This window comes from Neoarius graeffei, chromosome 15 (assembly GCF_027579695.1).
Source record: "Neoarius graeffei isolate fNeoGra1 chromosome 15, fNeoGra1.pri, whole genome shotgun sequence".
Lineage (NCBI taxonomy): Eukaryota > Metazoa > Chordata > Actinopteri > Siluriformes > Ariidae > Neoarius > Neoarius graeffei.
The window spans coordinates 36,614,386-36,630,269 of NC_083583.1; the positions used below are offsets into that span (position 1 = coordinate 36,614,386).

A 15,884-nucleotide genomic window follows, 5' to 3' on the forward strand; every position below is an offset into this window, starting at 1 on the left:
GGGGCTTTTCACACTGCTTTAATATGCTTTTTTTTTTTAAGTATTTGCTCCCCCCCCCCCATCAGCTTCATCTCTGACCTCCTGCTATTTTTTTTTGTTGTAGTATCTCATGGTACCCCAGTCCTGATGCACTTTTTAAAAACATGCTTAAAAAAAAGCAGAATGTTGTTTTGAAAATTAGTTTCATAAATTTTGTAGAGAGAAATTGACATGAGGCTCATATCCAGAAATCAGAGCCAAGGCGTGTTGGATTGGGATTGGAGGAAACCCAGCAGCAATAAAATGCACGTTTTACAGTCACATGACAAGACCAAATTTTGAATTACAGAAGCATTCATTTGCCCCAGATGAAACTTTTTTTCCCTTCCTTCCCCTGTGACCTTTCTACCATTTGCTCGTCTGTAATTCACCCAAACGGCCGCGTAGGAAAACTTAATGAACTCAAAAACACCATACTGTAATGCAACTTGCATAGATCTTTTTTGAGCTACACCAAAAAATACGTAATTCATGTGGTTTCCTTGAAGCTTCAGACGTGACACAGCAGGAGGGTTAAAGTTTTGCACGGGTTCTTATGAGACATATGTGGAGCTGTCCGTCATCTTCAGGCCACTGAGACCCTCTGGGCTGCTGAAGAGCCTCAGCATGTCCACCTCGAGTGGGTGCAAGTGACCAGTGATGATCATGGAGTGCAGTGGTGCTCCCAAATCAGACTCCGCCATCTCGCGCAAAGATCCAGCTTGAATGGCCTGGTCATCGGCCCCCACCCGTGCCAGTCCCACACACACCGTGTCCTCAGTGATGGCTGCAGTGACACACAAAGCCAATAATCTCATCAAACACTTTCAATCAAGTGCAATCCAATTTTTCATACAACACTGGACAGATCATTCAGCGTGGCAGATGGTCCAGCCATGAGTCTATTACTGTGTCTTAAAGCAATGAGTCTCAGTCCCTGGTGAAGAGTGTCAGATAAAAGGAAATGCAAACAAAGATACAATGTAGATTTATATACAGAAATAAAATGGAAAAGGACTTGGTGATGCAGCTACATGTTAGAAGGATAATTCAATTCCAAAAAAGTGGGGACGCTGTTTAAAATAAACAATGCGATAATTTGCAAATCATAAAAACCCTATATTTTATTGAAAATAGTACAGACATCATATCAAAATGTTGAAACTGAGAAATTGTATTGTTTTTTTGAAAAATACATGCTCGTTTTTAATTTGATGTCAGCAACACATTTCCAAAAAGTTGGGACAGGGGCATGTGTCACTGTGTTGCATCACCTCTACTTTTAACAATACTAAACGTTTGGGAACTGAGGAGACCAGTTGCTGTAATTTTGAAAGAGAAATGTTGTTCTGTTTATGCCTGATGTACAATTTCAGTTGCTCAACAGTTCAGGGTCTCCTTTGTTGTATTTTGCGCTTAATAATGCACCAAATGTTTTAAAATGGTCTGGACTGCAGGCAGGCCAGTTTAGCACCCAGACTCTCTTACTATGGATCCATGCAGGTTTAATATGTGCAGAAAGCAGTTTGGAATTTTCTTGTTGAAAGAAGGAAGGCCTTCCCTGAAAAAGATTTTGTCTGGATGGCAACAAATTGCTCTGAAACATGTATATATCATTCAGCATTAATGATGCCTTCCCAGATGTACAAGCTACTCATGTCATGTGCACTAATGCATCCTCACACCATCACAAATGCTGGCTTTTGAACCGTGCACTGATAAGCCGGATGGTCCCTCTCCTTTTCAGCCTGGAGGACGTGACGTCCATGATTTCTAAAAAGAATTTCTACTTTTGATTCATTAGACCTCGGGACAATTTTCCACTTCGCCTCAGTCCATCATAAAAGAGCTCGGGCCCAAAGAAGGGGGTGGGGTTTCTGGATATTGTTTATATCTGGTTTTAACTTGCATTTGTGGATGCAGTAAGGAACAGTTTTCATACACTATGGTTTTCTGAAGTGTTCCTGAGCCCATACACTGATTTCCACTACAGACACGTGTCTGCTTTTAATGCAGTGTCGCCTGAGAGCCTGAAGATCACAGGCATCCAATGTCAGTTTTCAGCCTTGTCTCTTGCATACAGAGATTTCTCCAGATTCTCTGAATCTTTTAATTATATTATGTACCATAGATGATGTGATCCCCAAATTCTTTGCAGTTTTACACTGAGGAACGTTATTCTTAAATTGCTGCACTGTTTGCCCTTCATAGAGCAGTGAACCCCTCCCCATCTTTACTTCTGAGAGACTCAGCCTCACTGGGATGCTCTTTTTATACCCAATCATCTTACTGACCTGTTGATAATTAACCAGATTAGTTTTTTTTTTTTAAAGGTATGACAACTTTTTCAGTCTTTTGTTGCCCCGTCCCAACTTCTGTGAAACGTGTTGCTGACATCAACTTCAAAATGAGCATATATTTTTCAAAAACAATAAAATTTATCAGTTTCAACATTTGATATGTTGTCTTTGTACCATTTTCAATGAAATATAGGGTTTCCATGATTTGCAAATCTTCACATTCAGTTTTATGTTTTACACAGTGTCCCAATTTTTTTTGGAACTGGGATTATGCAAGGATAGTTAAGCACAGTTGCTAAATGCATCATTAAAATGATTTATACCACAGCACTGCTAAATAATCAAATCTGACTGGTTGGAAAGTGTTGATTAATTTTCAGAGAGAAGAGAGAAGCTGGTGAGGGAACAACTGTTTATAGCTGCCATAATGGAAGTGAGAATAGGAACCAACTTATTATTTGGGACGTTCGACAATATTAAATCTAACTAACAATGCTTGGCTTGCTATAAAGGGTTCGACTTGGAACACGTTTAAAGTTGTTAAACAAGTTAGTTCCTGTTCTCACTTGCGTTATAGCTACTATAAACAGTCATTCCCTCTTTTTCCTCCTTCTCTTGAAGTTAATAAGACAAAAAAAACAAAACACACACGCGCACGTGTCACGTTAACCTCTCTATCCTGAAGGAGACTCCTTCCATAATGTTAAATAAACATCTGCTTACAGAAACTGTCACCATATCAATGATTTTATGCTTTTAAAATCTATTGTGGAGTGTCCGCTGTAAAAGTCTCTGTGAATGGTTTGTTACTATAGAGACGAGCACAGTAACATAAACCAATGTTTTGGTGTAAGATTGTCAACCGTGCAAAATTAGCCAGCCAATCTGTTTTAGTGAACTAACATTAGCTAGTTATCAAGCAACAATAATGCATGTGCAGGGTAGCAAACCGGGGCGGCACGGTGGTGTAGTGGTTAGCGCTGTCGCCTCACAGCAAGAAGGTCCTGGGTTCGAGCCCCGGGGCCGGCGAGGGCCTTTCTGTGTGGAGTTTGCATGTTCTCCCCGTGTCCGCGTGGGTTTCCTCCGGGTGCTCCGGTTTCCCCCACAGTCCAAAGACATGCAGGTTAGGTTAACTGGTGACTCTAAATTGACCGTAGGTGTGAATGTGAGTGTGAATGGTTGTCTGTGTCTATGTGTCAGCCCTGTGATGACCTGGCGACTTGTCCAGGGTGTACCCCGCCTTTCGCCCGTAGTCAGCTGGGATTGGCTCCAGCTTGCCTGCGACCCTGTAGAAGGATAAAGCGGCTAGAGATAATGAGATGAGGGTAGCAAACCTATTTTCTTCCTCACCTGGCTCCTCTGCTTGCTCTCGACGGTTCTGCACCACCTCCAGCAGCTGCTCGGCTGCCTGAGCCACCGTCATGAACCTGGGAGGCTCGTAAACCTTACGACCCCTTTAAATGAGAGAGAGAGAGAGAGAGTGAGAGAGCTTTAATGGACTTGTAGTGCTTACAGCACTTGTTCTTAAGGCAGACATACTGATTGTGAGCACCGAGCGCTGTTTAGATGGTATTAACCATCAACTTCATATTAACTTAATACAGGAAACAAATGTACGTCGCTCTGGATAAGAGCATCTGCTAAATGCCTGTAATGTAATGTAATATAATGTGCTAAATGTATTTTCCTTCCTTTCTACAGAACGAAGAGCAGAACTTCATTCAGCAAGCATGCTTGCCCTGACCAGAAACCCAGAGTGCGCGTTTATTCAATTTCCGAGTAACGATCCAACTGAGCCAGCCAATCTGGGAGAAATTAGGGCTTTTTCCTCTTTCCATTCGGGTTGAGGAGCAGTGGTCTTGAGGATTCTGCTCTTTCCAGTCCACGCAGTCCTGGGTTCACATGAAATGAGAGATGAAATTACAACGTGCACTGAAGTGTGGAAGAAATGAACGACCTTTCTGTAAGCAGAGGCATCGCTCACGCGTGCGTTAGGAAAGTGCTGGCCATAAATCGGAATTTTTCAACTGCTTGAATGAGAAAGTAACATGCGTTTCTTTTTTTTTTTTCAGGCAGCCGTTGATGGTATATCGAGAATCCAAGTCAAACAAACAGCTACATTTTTCCTTCCGTTGTCAGCTCGCCTGGGTCTCGTCCAGCTGTGTGTATGTTCAGCAAACGTCTGTAATAAACCGCAAACTCCTCTGACGAAGTGCTACAAAGCAGATATAAATCAGAGTGGACACAAAATGAGAAGCACTTACCTCATGAGGTTCTCCAAGGACTGCTCCTTCACTTTAATATCTGTACGACAGAGAAAATATGAAAACGCACAGGGTTCTGCACTTTCTTAGGGGTTTCTTCGTCTAAGCACAAATAGAACACTAGAATTGATCACTCTCTCTCTCATATATATATGAGTGATTCCACGCTTATGGGTACTGAAATGGGGACATGAACTTATTCACCTAAAACCATTTCTTTTTTTACCATCAGGTCACAAAACATGTAATCTTTAATGAATGATATGTTAAAAGATAACTTTAATTTTCTGAGATGTAATAAAAACATATTTATATGCCAAAGTCAAGCCTATGAGTTCCAAAATGATGTCTGTTACATTACTTCTGTTACGATTGTCCATCTCGCGTCTGTTACAAATTAATTACAATCCAGCTATATACCATGTTAATCTTATTGAAAGAATGTGTATGTTTATTCTACTACACATGTTTATTAATTATATTTGCTAAAACATCACCTTCCTATGTTTCAAAAAGTAATTCTACATTGTTAAAATTGAGAATATATATGTCCACAACACTTCTGTTACGTTCTGACTTTGGCATATAAATATGTTTTTATTACATCTCAGAAAATTAAAGTTATCTTTTAACATATCATTCATTAAAGATTACATGTTTTGTGACCTGATGGTAAAAAAAAGAAATGGTTTTAGGTGAATTTTTAAAAATAAGTTCATGTCCCCATTTCAGTACCCATAAGCGTGGAATCACTCATATATATATATATATATATATATATATATATATAAACACAGTATTACTAACTAGTCAACTGTTTAAAATCTTCCTGTAAGAGCACAACAAGGAGTGTGTTATTCATTCCTTACATCATTAAAAGTGATAATGCAGGTTTATAATAATTATAGATATTTACGTTATATTTATTAAACCAGTTGCAAGAAAGAACAGAAATGAATGCTTCTGGTGAGAATTTTGCCTAAAAACAGACAGTGACACACACACACACACGTTCATTTTGTATCCTCAAAGTTTACAATCAAATTGTTTATGCTAATGTGGAGTAATCTGCGTCAGGCTGATAAATAATCTCTGGCTTATTCGTAAATATAATGATGGATAGACTAATCATTGTGCGGTGTGTGTAAGAGAGAGAGTGCATGTAAGAGAGAGACAGAGATTGTCTTGGAGGTGGAAGGTGAAGCGTATAATCCCAGTCTCTCTGTCCACTACTGAATAATGAGGTTAATAACACAGATCACAGTCACTCTCTCATCCTGCTGATCTGATCCACACCTGAGCCCTAAGCACCCCACCAGTCACCGAGGGCGGAGCCACCCGTCACCAAAACCCCGCCTCTTCTGGGGATTTGCTCCCTTTAGGGAGAGTAGTTAAATCTCTAATGCATGTTGATAAACCTAAATCATTATTTCCCCATGCAGACCATCTGGTGCATGTACACACACACACAAACAAACACACCTCATATTCAGATGTATTCAATTCTTTTGTGTGTCTGAATTAGTCTGATTTAACACACTCCAGGGAGTACACATAAAGGAACTGTGTTGCGGGGGAAGCGGCGGAGTCAAGCCCCTCAGGGATGTGTCTGGCTTTGACGTTTTCATTGCTGTTTCTTTGTCGGTCATGTTCATGTGTTTATACTGCCAGCAATTTTATGTCTTACACTGCTCTTGTCCTGAGTTACTAGCGGTTGCCATGGTTTCCCTGGGTAACCATGACCACACAATCGGTATAGCTAGCTACAGAAACAACTGGATGGCGTCTGGTTAGAAACAGAAACTCTGGAAAGAAACCGCATGTGTGAATGCTGCATTTGTGCTATGCGTCATGATCCACTAATGTCACAGCGAGCCAATAACAACGTTTTGTACTTTGTGATTGTTGCTGTAGATTTGCAGCAAAAACACAGGAGCTGTTGTGTTTGACATGTTATCCTGTCCTATGTGACCTCTCATTAAATGTGCATTATGAAGGAAAATAAAGCTCGGAAGGAAGTAAGAGAGATCATTGGTTCCTCCGGTGAGTGTATGTAGCTAATACGCCTATTTATCTATTATCAAGTGCATTATCCTCTATTGTGCAATATCTATTACCACAATACCCATTACCAGCGCAATATCTATTACCAAGTGCTCAGTGTATGTTATGTGAATGTCTGTAGATTGTATAGTGTTCTTGTTTGTAAATTTTGTCCATATCTTGTAAATTTGTAAACCCTTGTCTGTACATCTTCTTCTTGTTTGTAAATTTTGTACCTTTTATGTAAATCTCTTTAATGTATGTAACATGTTGAGGCCCGTTTCGTAAGGCAGTGCACTGAATTTCGTTGTGTATCTTACACAATGACAATAAAGCAATCTTGAATCTAGTACAGTTAGCTTGCTTTGCTAATCTAGTCAGACCCGTTGCAACAAGGTAGGCAGACTTGGCAATTGCCTAGGGCCCCAGCCCTCGAAGGGCCCCCGCTGCCGAACGACTGGTTATGTATTCAATAGCAATGACAACTTTTTGAGCACGACAGCGCAGCGCCTAATGACACTTGTTGAAATACCCTAGTTCCAAGGGGGCCCCCTAATGCACAACAGCGCCTCCCTACATGCTTTGGCTGAAAAGTGCAATGACAGTCTGTTGTCAACCCCTCAATGCCCATCTCCGTCCAGTCAAGTGGTTGCAGAACTCCGCGGCAAAAAAACAAAACAAAATCAAATATGAAGCGAAATTACCCCTCAGGGAGCCAGAAGAGAAAGAAAAGGGAAGAGGAAGACAGAAAAAAACAAGACACTGGTAAGTGAGAATGTACACACTCATTAATACCAAGCGGGTCGACAAGCAAATTTGGTAGCTAGCTTACGTTAATGGTAGTTATCTTGTAGACAGTGTTTATAACCGTGATGTAAACGTTGTCATGCACAACAGGCTTACAAACTTGCAAGGACTGGCTAAAAATTCTAATATGTGCCACACAAATAGGTGAAAGACTGTCAACTTCTCCCAGATTAACTTATTGTGCTTAGCAAAATGTCATAGTCAGAGTTAGTTTCAGCGAACTGCATGGCTTTCATCAGAAGTAGCTAGTGTGTCGTGAGCATGAATGGAGTAGGACGGGATGGCTCACGAGAAAGCTCTTTTTTACGTAAATAGCCTATTTATGTAAAAAAAGTGGCACTGATGTCAATTGAATGTGATGTCCACAGGTCTTTGACATGGAGGGTATTGTGGCTGCCTTTGCTGAAGCAGCAGTTTTAGACATTTTGCCCATGATTCTAGTTGTGTATTCTTAAATTTTTATGTGTTTTTCTATACCTTTTGCACTTTTCTGTGTGTGCTGGTTCTTATTAAGATTCTTATTCATGTTTGTAACCATTTAAATCACCATTTGAAGTTATTTCTACTTGTGTATATACTGTAAATATTTAGTGTTGTGTTATTTGCACATTTTATATTACTTTGTCTTATTTTCATATTTGATTTATTTCTATCCATCTATCTATCCATCTATCCATCTATCTATATGTGTGTGTGTGTGTGTGTGTATTTTGTCTATTCTTGTGTTTAATTGGGTTTGATAATTATTTATAATAATGTAAAGAGTTCATTTATTAAGTAAAAATCGTAAGAATGATTACAATATGTGTGATGTTTATTTATTAAGTCTTCAGTGGGTAGGAGGCCATAAGGCCTTTCGTCGAGGGGGGGATAATTATGGGCCCCAGATCCCCCTTTGCCTAGGGCCCCCAAATAGCTTGAAACGGGCCTGAATCTAGTCTGTGAACAAAGTTAGTATGAAGCCAAGCATGTAACATGGAAATCAAACGCTTTTCGCACCAATTAGTGTATCATTTCATTATGTAGTTCACTTCAGAAACTATATATATATATATATATATATCTATATATATATATATATATATATCTCACACACACACTTACTACTGTTTCTCATTAGAAACACCCTGCTTGTTGCTTGCTAGTGTGAACCTAGGGTTAGTATATTACATGAAGGCGTTAGCTTGCTTACCCAGAAGGCAGAGTGTGTGCATGCCCATGTCCCTGTTCCTCTTGATCTTATCATAGAAGCTCTCTGGTTTCCAGCTGTCTGTCCAGAACACGATGGACACTGTCTCACCAAAATTGTACAACTAGCAGTAGACAGACAGACGAATGAATGAATGAATAACATGAAATGTATATACGTAATCATTGAAAAATGAACTGCTTCCAAATTCCTTTGTACTGTATATAATCCTACACTGACTTCTATAACACTATAAAACCCTAATTGTCCATTGTAGAGCTCAGTTTAAAGTTGATGCTGTTCTCCAGTTTACGAAAAATACATTTTTGGTCTTTTTTGGCTGTGATTTCCAATACGTGTTTAATGAGCTCTGAATTCTGCATACCAGGCAAGGTACTTCCCTGTTAGGGCCTCTGCATGCTCTTGAGACAAGGCTTTCGCAGATAGCTTTTCACAGACAGTTGTAATTTATCGTTGAGCGGGGAGTAATAGGCGTGCGCGATGTTATTCACCGCCACAATGCAAGGGGGCACGAAGTCGCGAAATCGCTAGGAGTAGTTGGTGGGTGTGGTTAGTGGAGTGTTTATCCTCCGGTTACTTATAATGACTAGAATTGGAGTCGTATAGATGTACGTACTTCCTCGATCAACCGCTCTTCGTGCTGCTCCATCTTCACTCGTGTTTTTAAAAATGGCGGTCGTGAAAACAAACCAGACCGGGAAAGTAGGGAAGCGGAAGTGCGTGTACAGCGGATGTAGAGTGGACCAATCAGAGCCCTCTTGTCTGCGACGCTGTCTGCGAGGCTTCTGCGGTGGTCACAATTTTTGGGAGGTGCGCGCAGAGCGTCTGCGAAGGTGGGGGGGCTACGCAGACGCCATCTGCGACGCCATCTGCGAGGACTGCGTTGTCAGCATAAATTGGCCTTTACTCAATGTGTATGGCATCACTGCCAGCCTCTGTGTGTGTGTGTAGTTCATGGCTCACTTTCATATAGCTGACAACAAAAACACACACTGCTGAGCTTATTGATCTGCAATCCCGTGCTGGCTCACACAGGCACTAAAAGGCATCGTATATCATAATTAGTTATGTACATCCAGTCATATCAGAGCAATCAAATTCACATTTTCACATTAACGTTATTGTCAGATGGATGGACTGGATAAACAGCAACACGCTTTTAATACATCTCTGGTTGCACTCGCTTAATTCGAAAAGCAAACCTGTTTTGTGTTCCTTCTTTCCACATGCTCTTTTGTTATCACTGCTAATCCCTAAGCGAGCCACAAGAGTATAAAAGCTCAGTGCTGATCCAGGATGAGTTGACAGCACTGAAACTATTTTGTATTACAGTACTAATAAATCACAGGACTGATCCCAGGTCTGCAGTGTGTGAGAACAGCTGAGGTCTTTGTGAGCACAATGGTGCTTGGACAGTTCAATACACAGCCATGTTATTGATGGATTCGCGCCGAGTGCTGGGAAGGCATACGGCTCTGCACACTACACTCAAAGTTAACACTCTCGATATGATTTTTTCAGCAATGTGAACCTGGATAACTACAAGACCGCTCCTTTAGTGCTCTGAAACATGGAGAAGACCATCAGCTGTAGTTCCTGCCTATGATGAGTTTGGAAAAACAAAAGCTCTACCTGCAGCCCACAGCAGCCCACTGCATTCAGGATCGAGGCATTATGGATGACTTGATACTTGATCCCAGCATTCACTGCTCTCAGGACCAGGTCACTGTGGGTTGTGGCTCTAAAACAAAGAAAAAACTAAGTTACTGACAAAGAAACACACAGAATAAGACACAAAAAATGAAAAACGGTTATGGCACTCGAGCACAAACCGCCATTTTCCTGCTTATGAGTGCAGCATTTACAGTTCAGCGTCAGCCCAAGAAATGTCAAGCGTCTGGTTTTGAAATATGTCATTAAACATCATTAAATACAAATATTCTCCAGAAACGGAAAATACACAGAGACGCTCCCTGCATCAGCCATCGAGTGGTTTCAGGCAGGAAAAATGCAGAGGAACACAGTGCAAACCTACAAAAACTCCCATATCACAAAACTATCACCACATATTACTGTGTGGTCAGAGAAAGAGTCTGAGAAATTAACAACGACCAATGAGGGCTCCTGAATTAAGCAAAAGAAAAGTGTTTGCTCCATCATCCGGAGACTGCAAGGAATTATGTGGCAAACAAACAAACAAAAAAAGTGTTTAAAAAAAAATATGGTTGATATTTTAGATTTATCAAAGTAGCCAGCGTTTACCTTGATGACGCTTTACACACTATTGGCATTATCTTAACCAGCTTCATGAGGGAGTCACCTGGAATGCTTTTCAGTTAACAGGCGTGCCTCGTCAAAAGTTAATTAGTGCAATTTCTTGCCTTCCTAATGTGTTTGAGATCAAACAGTAAATAGTAAATAATAAAAATACAGTAAATAGCCCTATTCCACAACTGTAGTAATCCATATTATATCAAGAACCGCTCAACTAAGTAAAGAGAAACGACATCCATCATTACTTTAAGATGTGAAGTGACTTAATTTATAAAAAATTAAAGATGTACTGAATTAGGCGTGTCCAAACTTTTGACTGGTACTGTAGATACAGACACCCTGACAGAGAGACACGCGTACACACTAGGGCCTGACTGATAAATCAGTGTGCTGATGTTATCAGCCAATATGAGCTAACTGCCAATGTATCAGTTTATAATTACAACCCCGATTCCAAAAAAGTTGGGACAAAGTACAAATTGTAAATAAAAACGGAATGCAATAATTACAAATCTCAAAAACTGATATTGTATTCACAATAGAACATAGACAACATATCAAATGTCGAAAGTGAGACATTTTGAAATTTCATGCCAAATATTGGCTCATTTGAAATTTCATGACAGCAACACATCTCAAAAAAGTTGGGACGGGGCAGTAAGAGGCTGGAAAAGTTAAAGGTACAAAAAAGGAACAGCTGGAGGACCAAATTGCAACTCAGTAGGTCAATTGGCAATAGGTCATTAACATGACTGGGTATAAAAAGAGCATCTTGGAGTGGCAGCGGCTCTCAGAAGTAAAGATGGGAAGAGGATCACCAATCCCCCTAATTCTGCGCCGACAAATAGGTAGTGGAGCAATATCAGAAAGGAGTTCAACAGTGTAAAATTGCAAAGAGTTTGAAGATATCATCATCTACAGTGCATAATATCATCAAAAGATTCAGAGAATCTGGAAGAATCTCTGTGCGAAAGGGTCAAGGCCGGAAAACCATACTGGGTGCCTGTGATCTTCGGACGGCACTGCATCACATACAGGCATGCTTCTGTATTGGAAATCACAAAATGGGCTCAGGAATATTTCCAGAGAACATTATCTGTGAACACAATTCACTGTCCCATCCGCCATTGCCAGCTAAAACTCTATAGTTCAAAGAAGAAGCCATATCTAAACATGATCCAGAAGCGCAGACGTCTTCACTGGGCCAAGGCTCATTTAAAATGGACTGTGGCAAAGTGGAAAACTGTTCTGTGGTCAGACGAATCAAAATTTGAAGTTCTTTATGGAAATCAGGGACGCCGTGTCATTCGGACTAAAGAGGAGAAGGATGACCCAAGTTGTTATCAGCGCTCAGTTCAGAAGCCTGCATCCCTGATGGTATGGGGTTGCATTAGTGCGTGTGGCATGGGCAGCTTACACATCTGGAAAGACACCATCAATGCTGAAAGGTTTATCCAGGTCCTAGAGCAACATATGCTCCCATCCAGATGACGTCTCTTTCAGGGAAGACCTTGCATTTTCCAACATGACAATGCCAAACCACATACTGCATCAATTACAGCATCATGGCTGCGTAGAAGAAGGGTCCGGGTACTGAACTGGCCAGCCTGCAGTCCAGATCTTTCACCCATAGAAAACATTTGGCGCATCATAAAATGGAAGATACGACAAAAAAGACCTAAGACAGTTGAGCAACTAGAATCCTACATTAGACAAGAATGGGTTAACATTCCTATCCCTAAACTTGAGCAACTTGTCTCCTCAGTCCCCAGACGTTTACAGACTGTTGTAAAGAGAAAAGGGGATGTCTCACAGTGGGAAACATGGCCTTGTCCCAACTTTTTTGAGATGTGTTGTTGTCATGAAATTTAAAATCACCTAATTTTTCTCTTTAAATGATACATTTTCTCAGTTTAAATATTTGATATGTCATCTATGTTCTATTCTGAATAAAATATGGAATTTTGAAACTTCCACATCATTGCATTCCATTTTTATTTACAATTTGTACTTTGTCCCAACTTTTTTGGAATTGGGGTTGTAAGAATTCTAACTACTGTATTTAATGAGCTATAATCCAAAGCATGTTTATGAAAATTATGGATGTTGTGATAGATCGTGGTAAAGACAAGTAAAGCATGCAGTGCACTGTAGGTTCATATTCTTTGTTTTTTTTTTTACCCAAATGGATCTCCCACCACGAGGAAGGCCACATCACTGACATCAGCACCTTTGAGGATCACATCTGCCTCCTGTTCCACCATGTCTCTGTCTGCCAAAATCAGCTCTCGCCCATAATACTCCTCCTGCACGAACGAACACACACACACAACTGAGCAATGAGTACACAGCAATTTTGAATATACCTTTTCTTTTTATTCTATGTGTGTGTGCACTTTATGGAGCAGCTCTGAATTTCATTATACTCTGTGTGATGACAATAAAGGCTTTCTATTCTATTCTATTCTATTTCTATGTATTTGTACAACAATAAGCTCCAATGTCAGCACTTCTTACATAGTGGCTGTCACTAAGCACAAATCTAGTGACTTTTGGAACAGATATTAGCGACGGTCCTGCACTTGATATGGCTCTCCAGCTCACATCACAGCTTTTTGGTTGTACAAGTTCAGAGAACAGGCTCACTCAACTCACCACCAATGTGTAAAGTTAAATTCTAATCACTGATCGCTATTGTTCACAACAACCATTCGCTATTAAAATTGTCTGTCCATCCACACAATTCTTTGTAATTTGTTTAAAGGCACTCCATGCATTTCCCTTATGTCTTTATTTTGTCTGCTTTCTTGAAAGAAATAATAGAATTCTGTAAATACATAAATAGTTGGGCGGCACGGTGGTGTAGTGGTTAGTGCTGTCGCCTCACAGCAAGAAGGTCTGGGTTCGAGCCCCGTGGCCGGCGAGGGCCTTTCTGTGTGGAGTTTGCATGTTCTCCCCGTGTCCGCGTGGGTTTCCTCCGGGTGCTCCGGTTTCCCCCACAGTCCAAAGACATGCAGGTTAGGTTAACTGGTGACTCTAAATTGACCGTAGGTGTGAATGTGAGTGTGAATGGTTGTCTGTGTCTATGTGTCAGCCCTGTGATGACCTGGCGACTTGTCCAGGGTGTACCCCACCTTTCGCCCGTAGTCAGCTGGGATAGGCTCCAGCTTGCCTGCGACCCTGTAGAACAGGATAAAGCAGCTAGAGATAATGAGATGAGAATGAGACATAAATAGTTTGTGGTGCCATGACTCAAGATGAATTATTTTCATAGGCTATAATCTTTTATTTTGTTTTCTGGTAAAACAGCATTCTATTGTCTTCAAAAAAAATCTTTCTCCTTCATCTAATATGTCTGATATGCAAATTAGTCTATGGCATCATCTGCCCACTTCTAGAGCCTTTCCCCTAAAACAGCTGGCAATACGGAGTGTCAGTTCCACATTTCAAGATGTCTAACCTAAAGCTTATGCTAATAAAGATTATAATATTTAAACTACTTTTCACCTGAAAATGTGAAAATACTTTTCACTATTAATGTCCTGCACGTACATAAACAGATCATAACTACCTTTTAGAGTAAAGCCTCAGAGGTACACGCCATGCGCCTTTCTAGGTAAAAACACACACTTAAGGTAAAAAATGTGACAAAGAACTGTACAGGGGTGAATTTCCCAAAAGCATCATAGCACAAAGATCATCGTTAAATGGTAGCGCGAGCATCACAATGAATGCTCTCTCTCTCTCCTAGTTAAGATGCTCTTAGCGTTAAGAGGCTTTTGGGAAACTCACCCCAGTTTAGTATGATTCCCCCCCCCGGGAGTGTGATGAGTTGCCACCAATTAAATCAGCCTAAACACCCCAACTTACATCTAAACCATGCTAATCATTATTATAGAATTTTAGGGGTTGTTTTTTAGCCTGATTCAATCAATCAATCTATCTATCTTTTAATCAACAACCCTTCAAGGGTTAAAGTGGGCGAGTTATGAAGTACTTCAGGACACCATCCAACAATGTATTGTATAAAATTGTATGTGCAGAATATCTGATTTGTTGTTTTAGTTATTCTAGAGAGATTTTAGGGGGGAAATCTTACAAGGCTGCAATAATTATTTCATTTAGCAGATCATGGATTTCAGTTTGGGTAATGCCGGAATGGTCTTTTGCCACTCCATATGTACACGTCACTGTTATACAATATTACTGAGATTAGGTTTTTAAAAAGTCACGTTTCATGCATGTTTTCCATACCAGTGCTTCCTTCCCCACAGTCAGAATGGACGTGTAGGCTTCCAGATAAACACGGCTGCATCGCTTGATTATATCCAGTCCCTTTACCGTGATGTCATTAGCATCACCGAGCCCAAGACCGATGAAATAAAACATTGCTGAAGTATCAGTTTTATACTTAAGATTAAAATCCTGACAGCTCCTCACACCAAATGCTATGTAGTCAGCTAGATGGCTAACTGCTCATTTACTGCTTGCTTAACATTACGGGGTTTTTTTTCAATAAATGTAATTTTAATAAAATGTTTACGTTCGCATATATAAACTAGGATACAATTAAAGTATATTATACACTTAAAAGTTAACAGTTTTAGTACACTTCATAGATGCACAGGCTCTAAATAGTAACAGCCAGACTTTCTCACATGTTTCTCTACTGGAGCAACTGACTTCCGATTTGCCGTAAAGCAGCACTCGTTTTACGACAATGCCGGAAATCGGGATGCTTCCTCATACAGAACGTTTTCAATAGTTTCACTGATATTAAAATAATTTGACTAGCATGTACAATTAGCATACATTATTTAAAATAACCAGTTAATATTAACATGGAATGATTATTTAATTATATATAAATCAGTTTAAATTTAGATTTATTATTAAAAAAAATAATCCACCTGACTGATAGAGATATCTGTTTGGCATGCTTGAAACTGGTCTAGGCTGGTTTGATTG

At 40.2% G+C, this 15,884-nt stretch overlaps 1 protein-coding gene across 1 annotated transcript; it reads right to left on the minus strand.

Annotated features, from left to right (window-relative positions):
* Positions 1-165: 165 nt before the first annotated feature.
* dph5 (diphthamide biosynthesis 5) lies at positions 166-15,604 on the minus strand. Its single transcript, XM_060941223.1, has 7 exons — positions 15,171-15,604; positions 13,098-13,222; positions 10,275-10,383; positions 8,625-8,745; positions 4,583-4,622; positions 3,669-3,772; positions 166-805 (listed from the first exon to the last, which is right to left on the minus strand). Exons 1-7 carry the CDS (start codon positions 15,303-15,305, stop codon positions 573-575), a joined length of 867 nt encoding a protein of 288 aa, XP_060797206.1. The 5' UTR covers positions 15,306-15,604; the 3' UTR covers positions 166-572.
* Positions 15,605-15,884: the final 280 nt, after the last annotated feature.

Coding starts and splice junctions, on each gene's coding strand:
- dph5 (XM_060941223.1), bottom strand. CDS start 15,305: ATGTTTTATTTCATCGGTCTTGGGCTCGGTGATGCTAATGACATCACG. Junction 10,384..13,097: donor GTGGTGGGAGATCCATTTGG/GTAAAAAAAAAA, acceptor TCTTTGTTTTAG/AGCCACAACCCACAGTGACC. Junction 8,746..10,274: donor TGGGCTGCTGTGGGCTGCAG/GTAGAGCTTTTG, acceptor GTCTACTGCTAG/TTGTACAATTTTGGTGAGAC.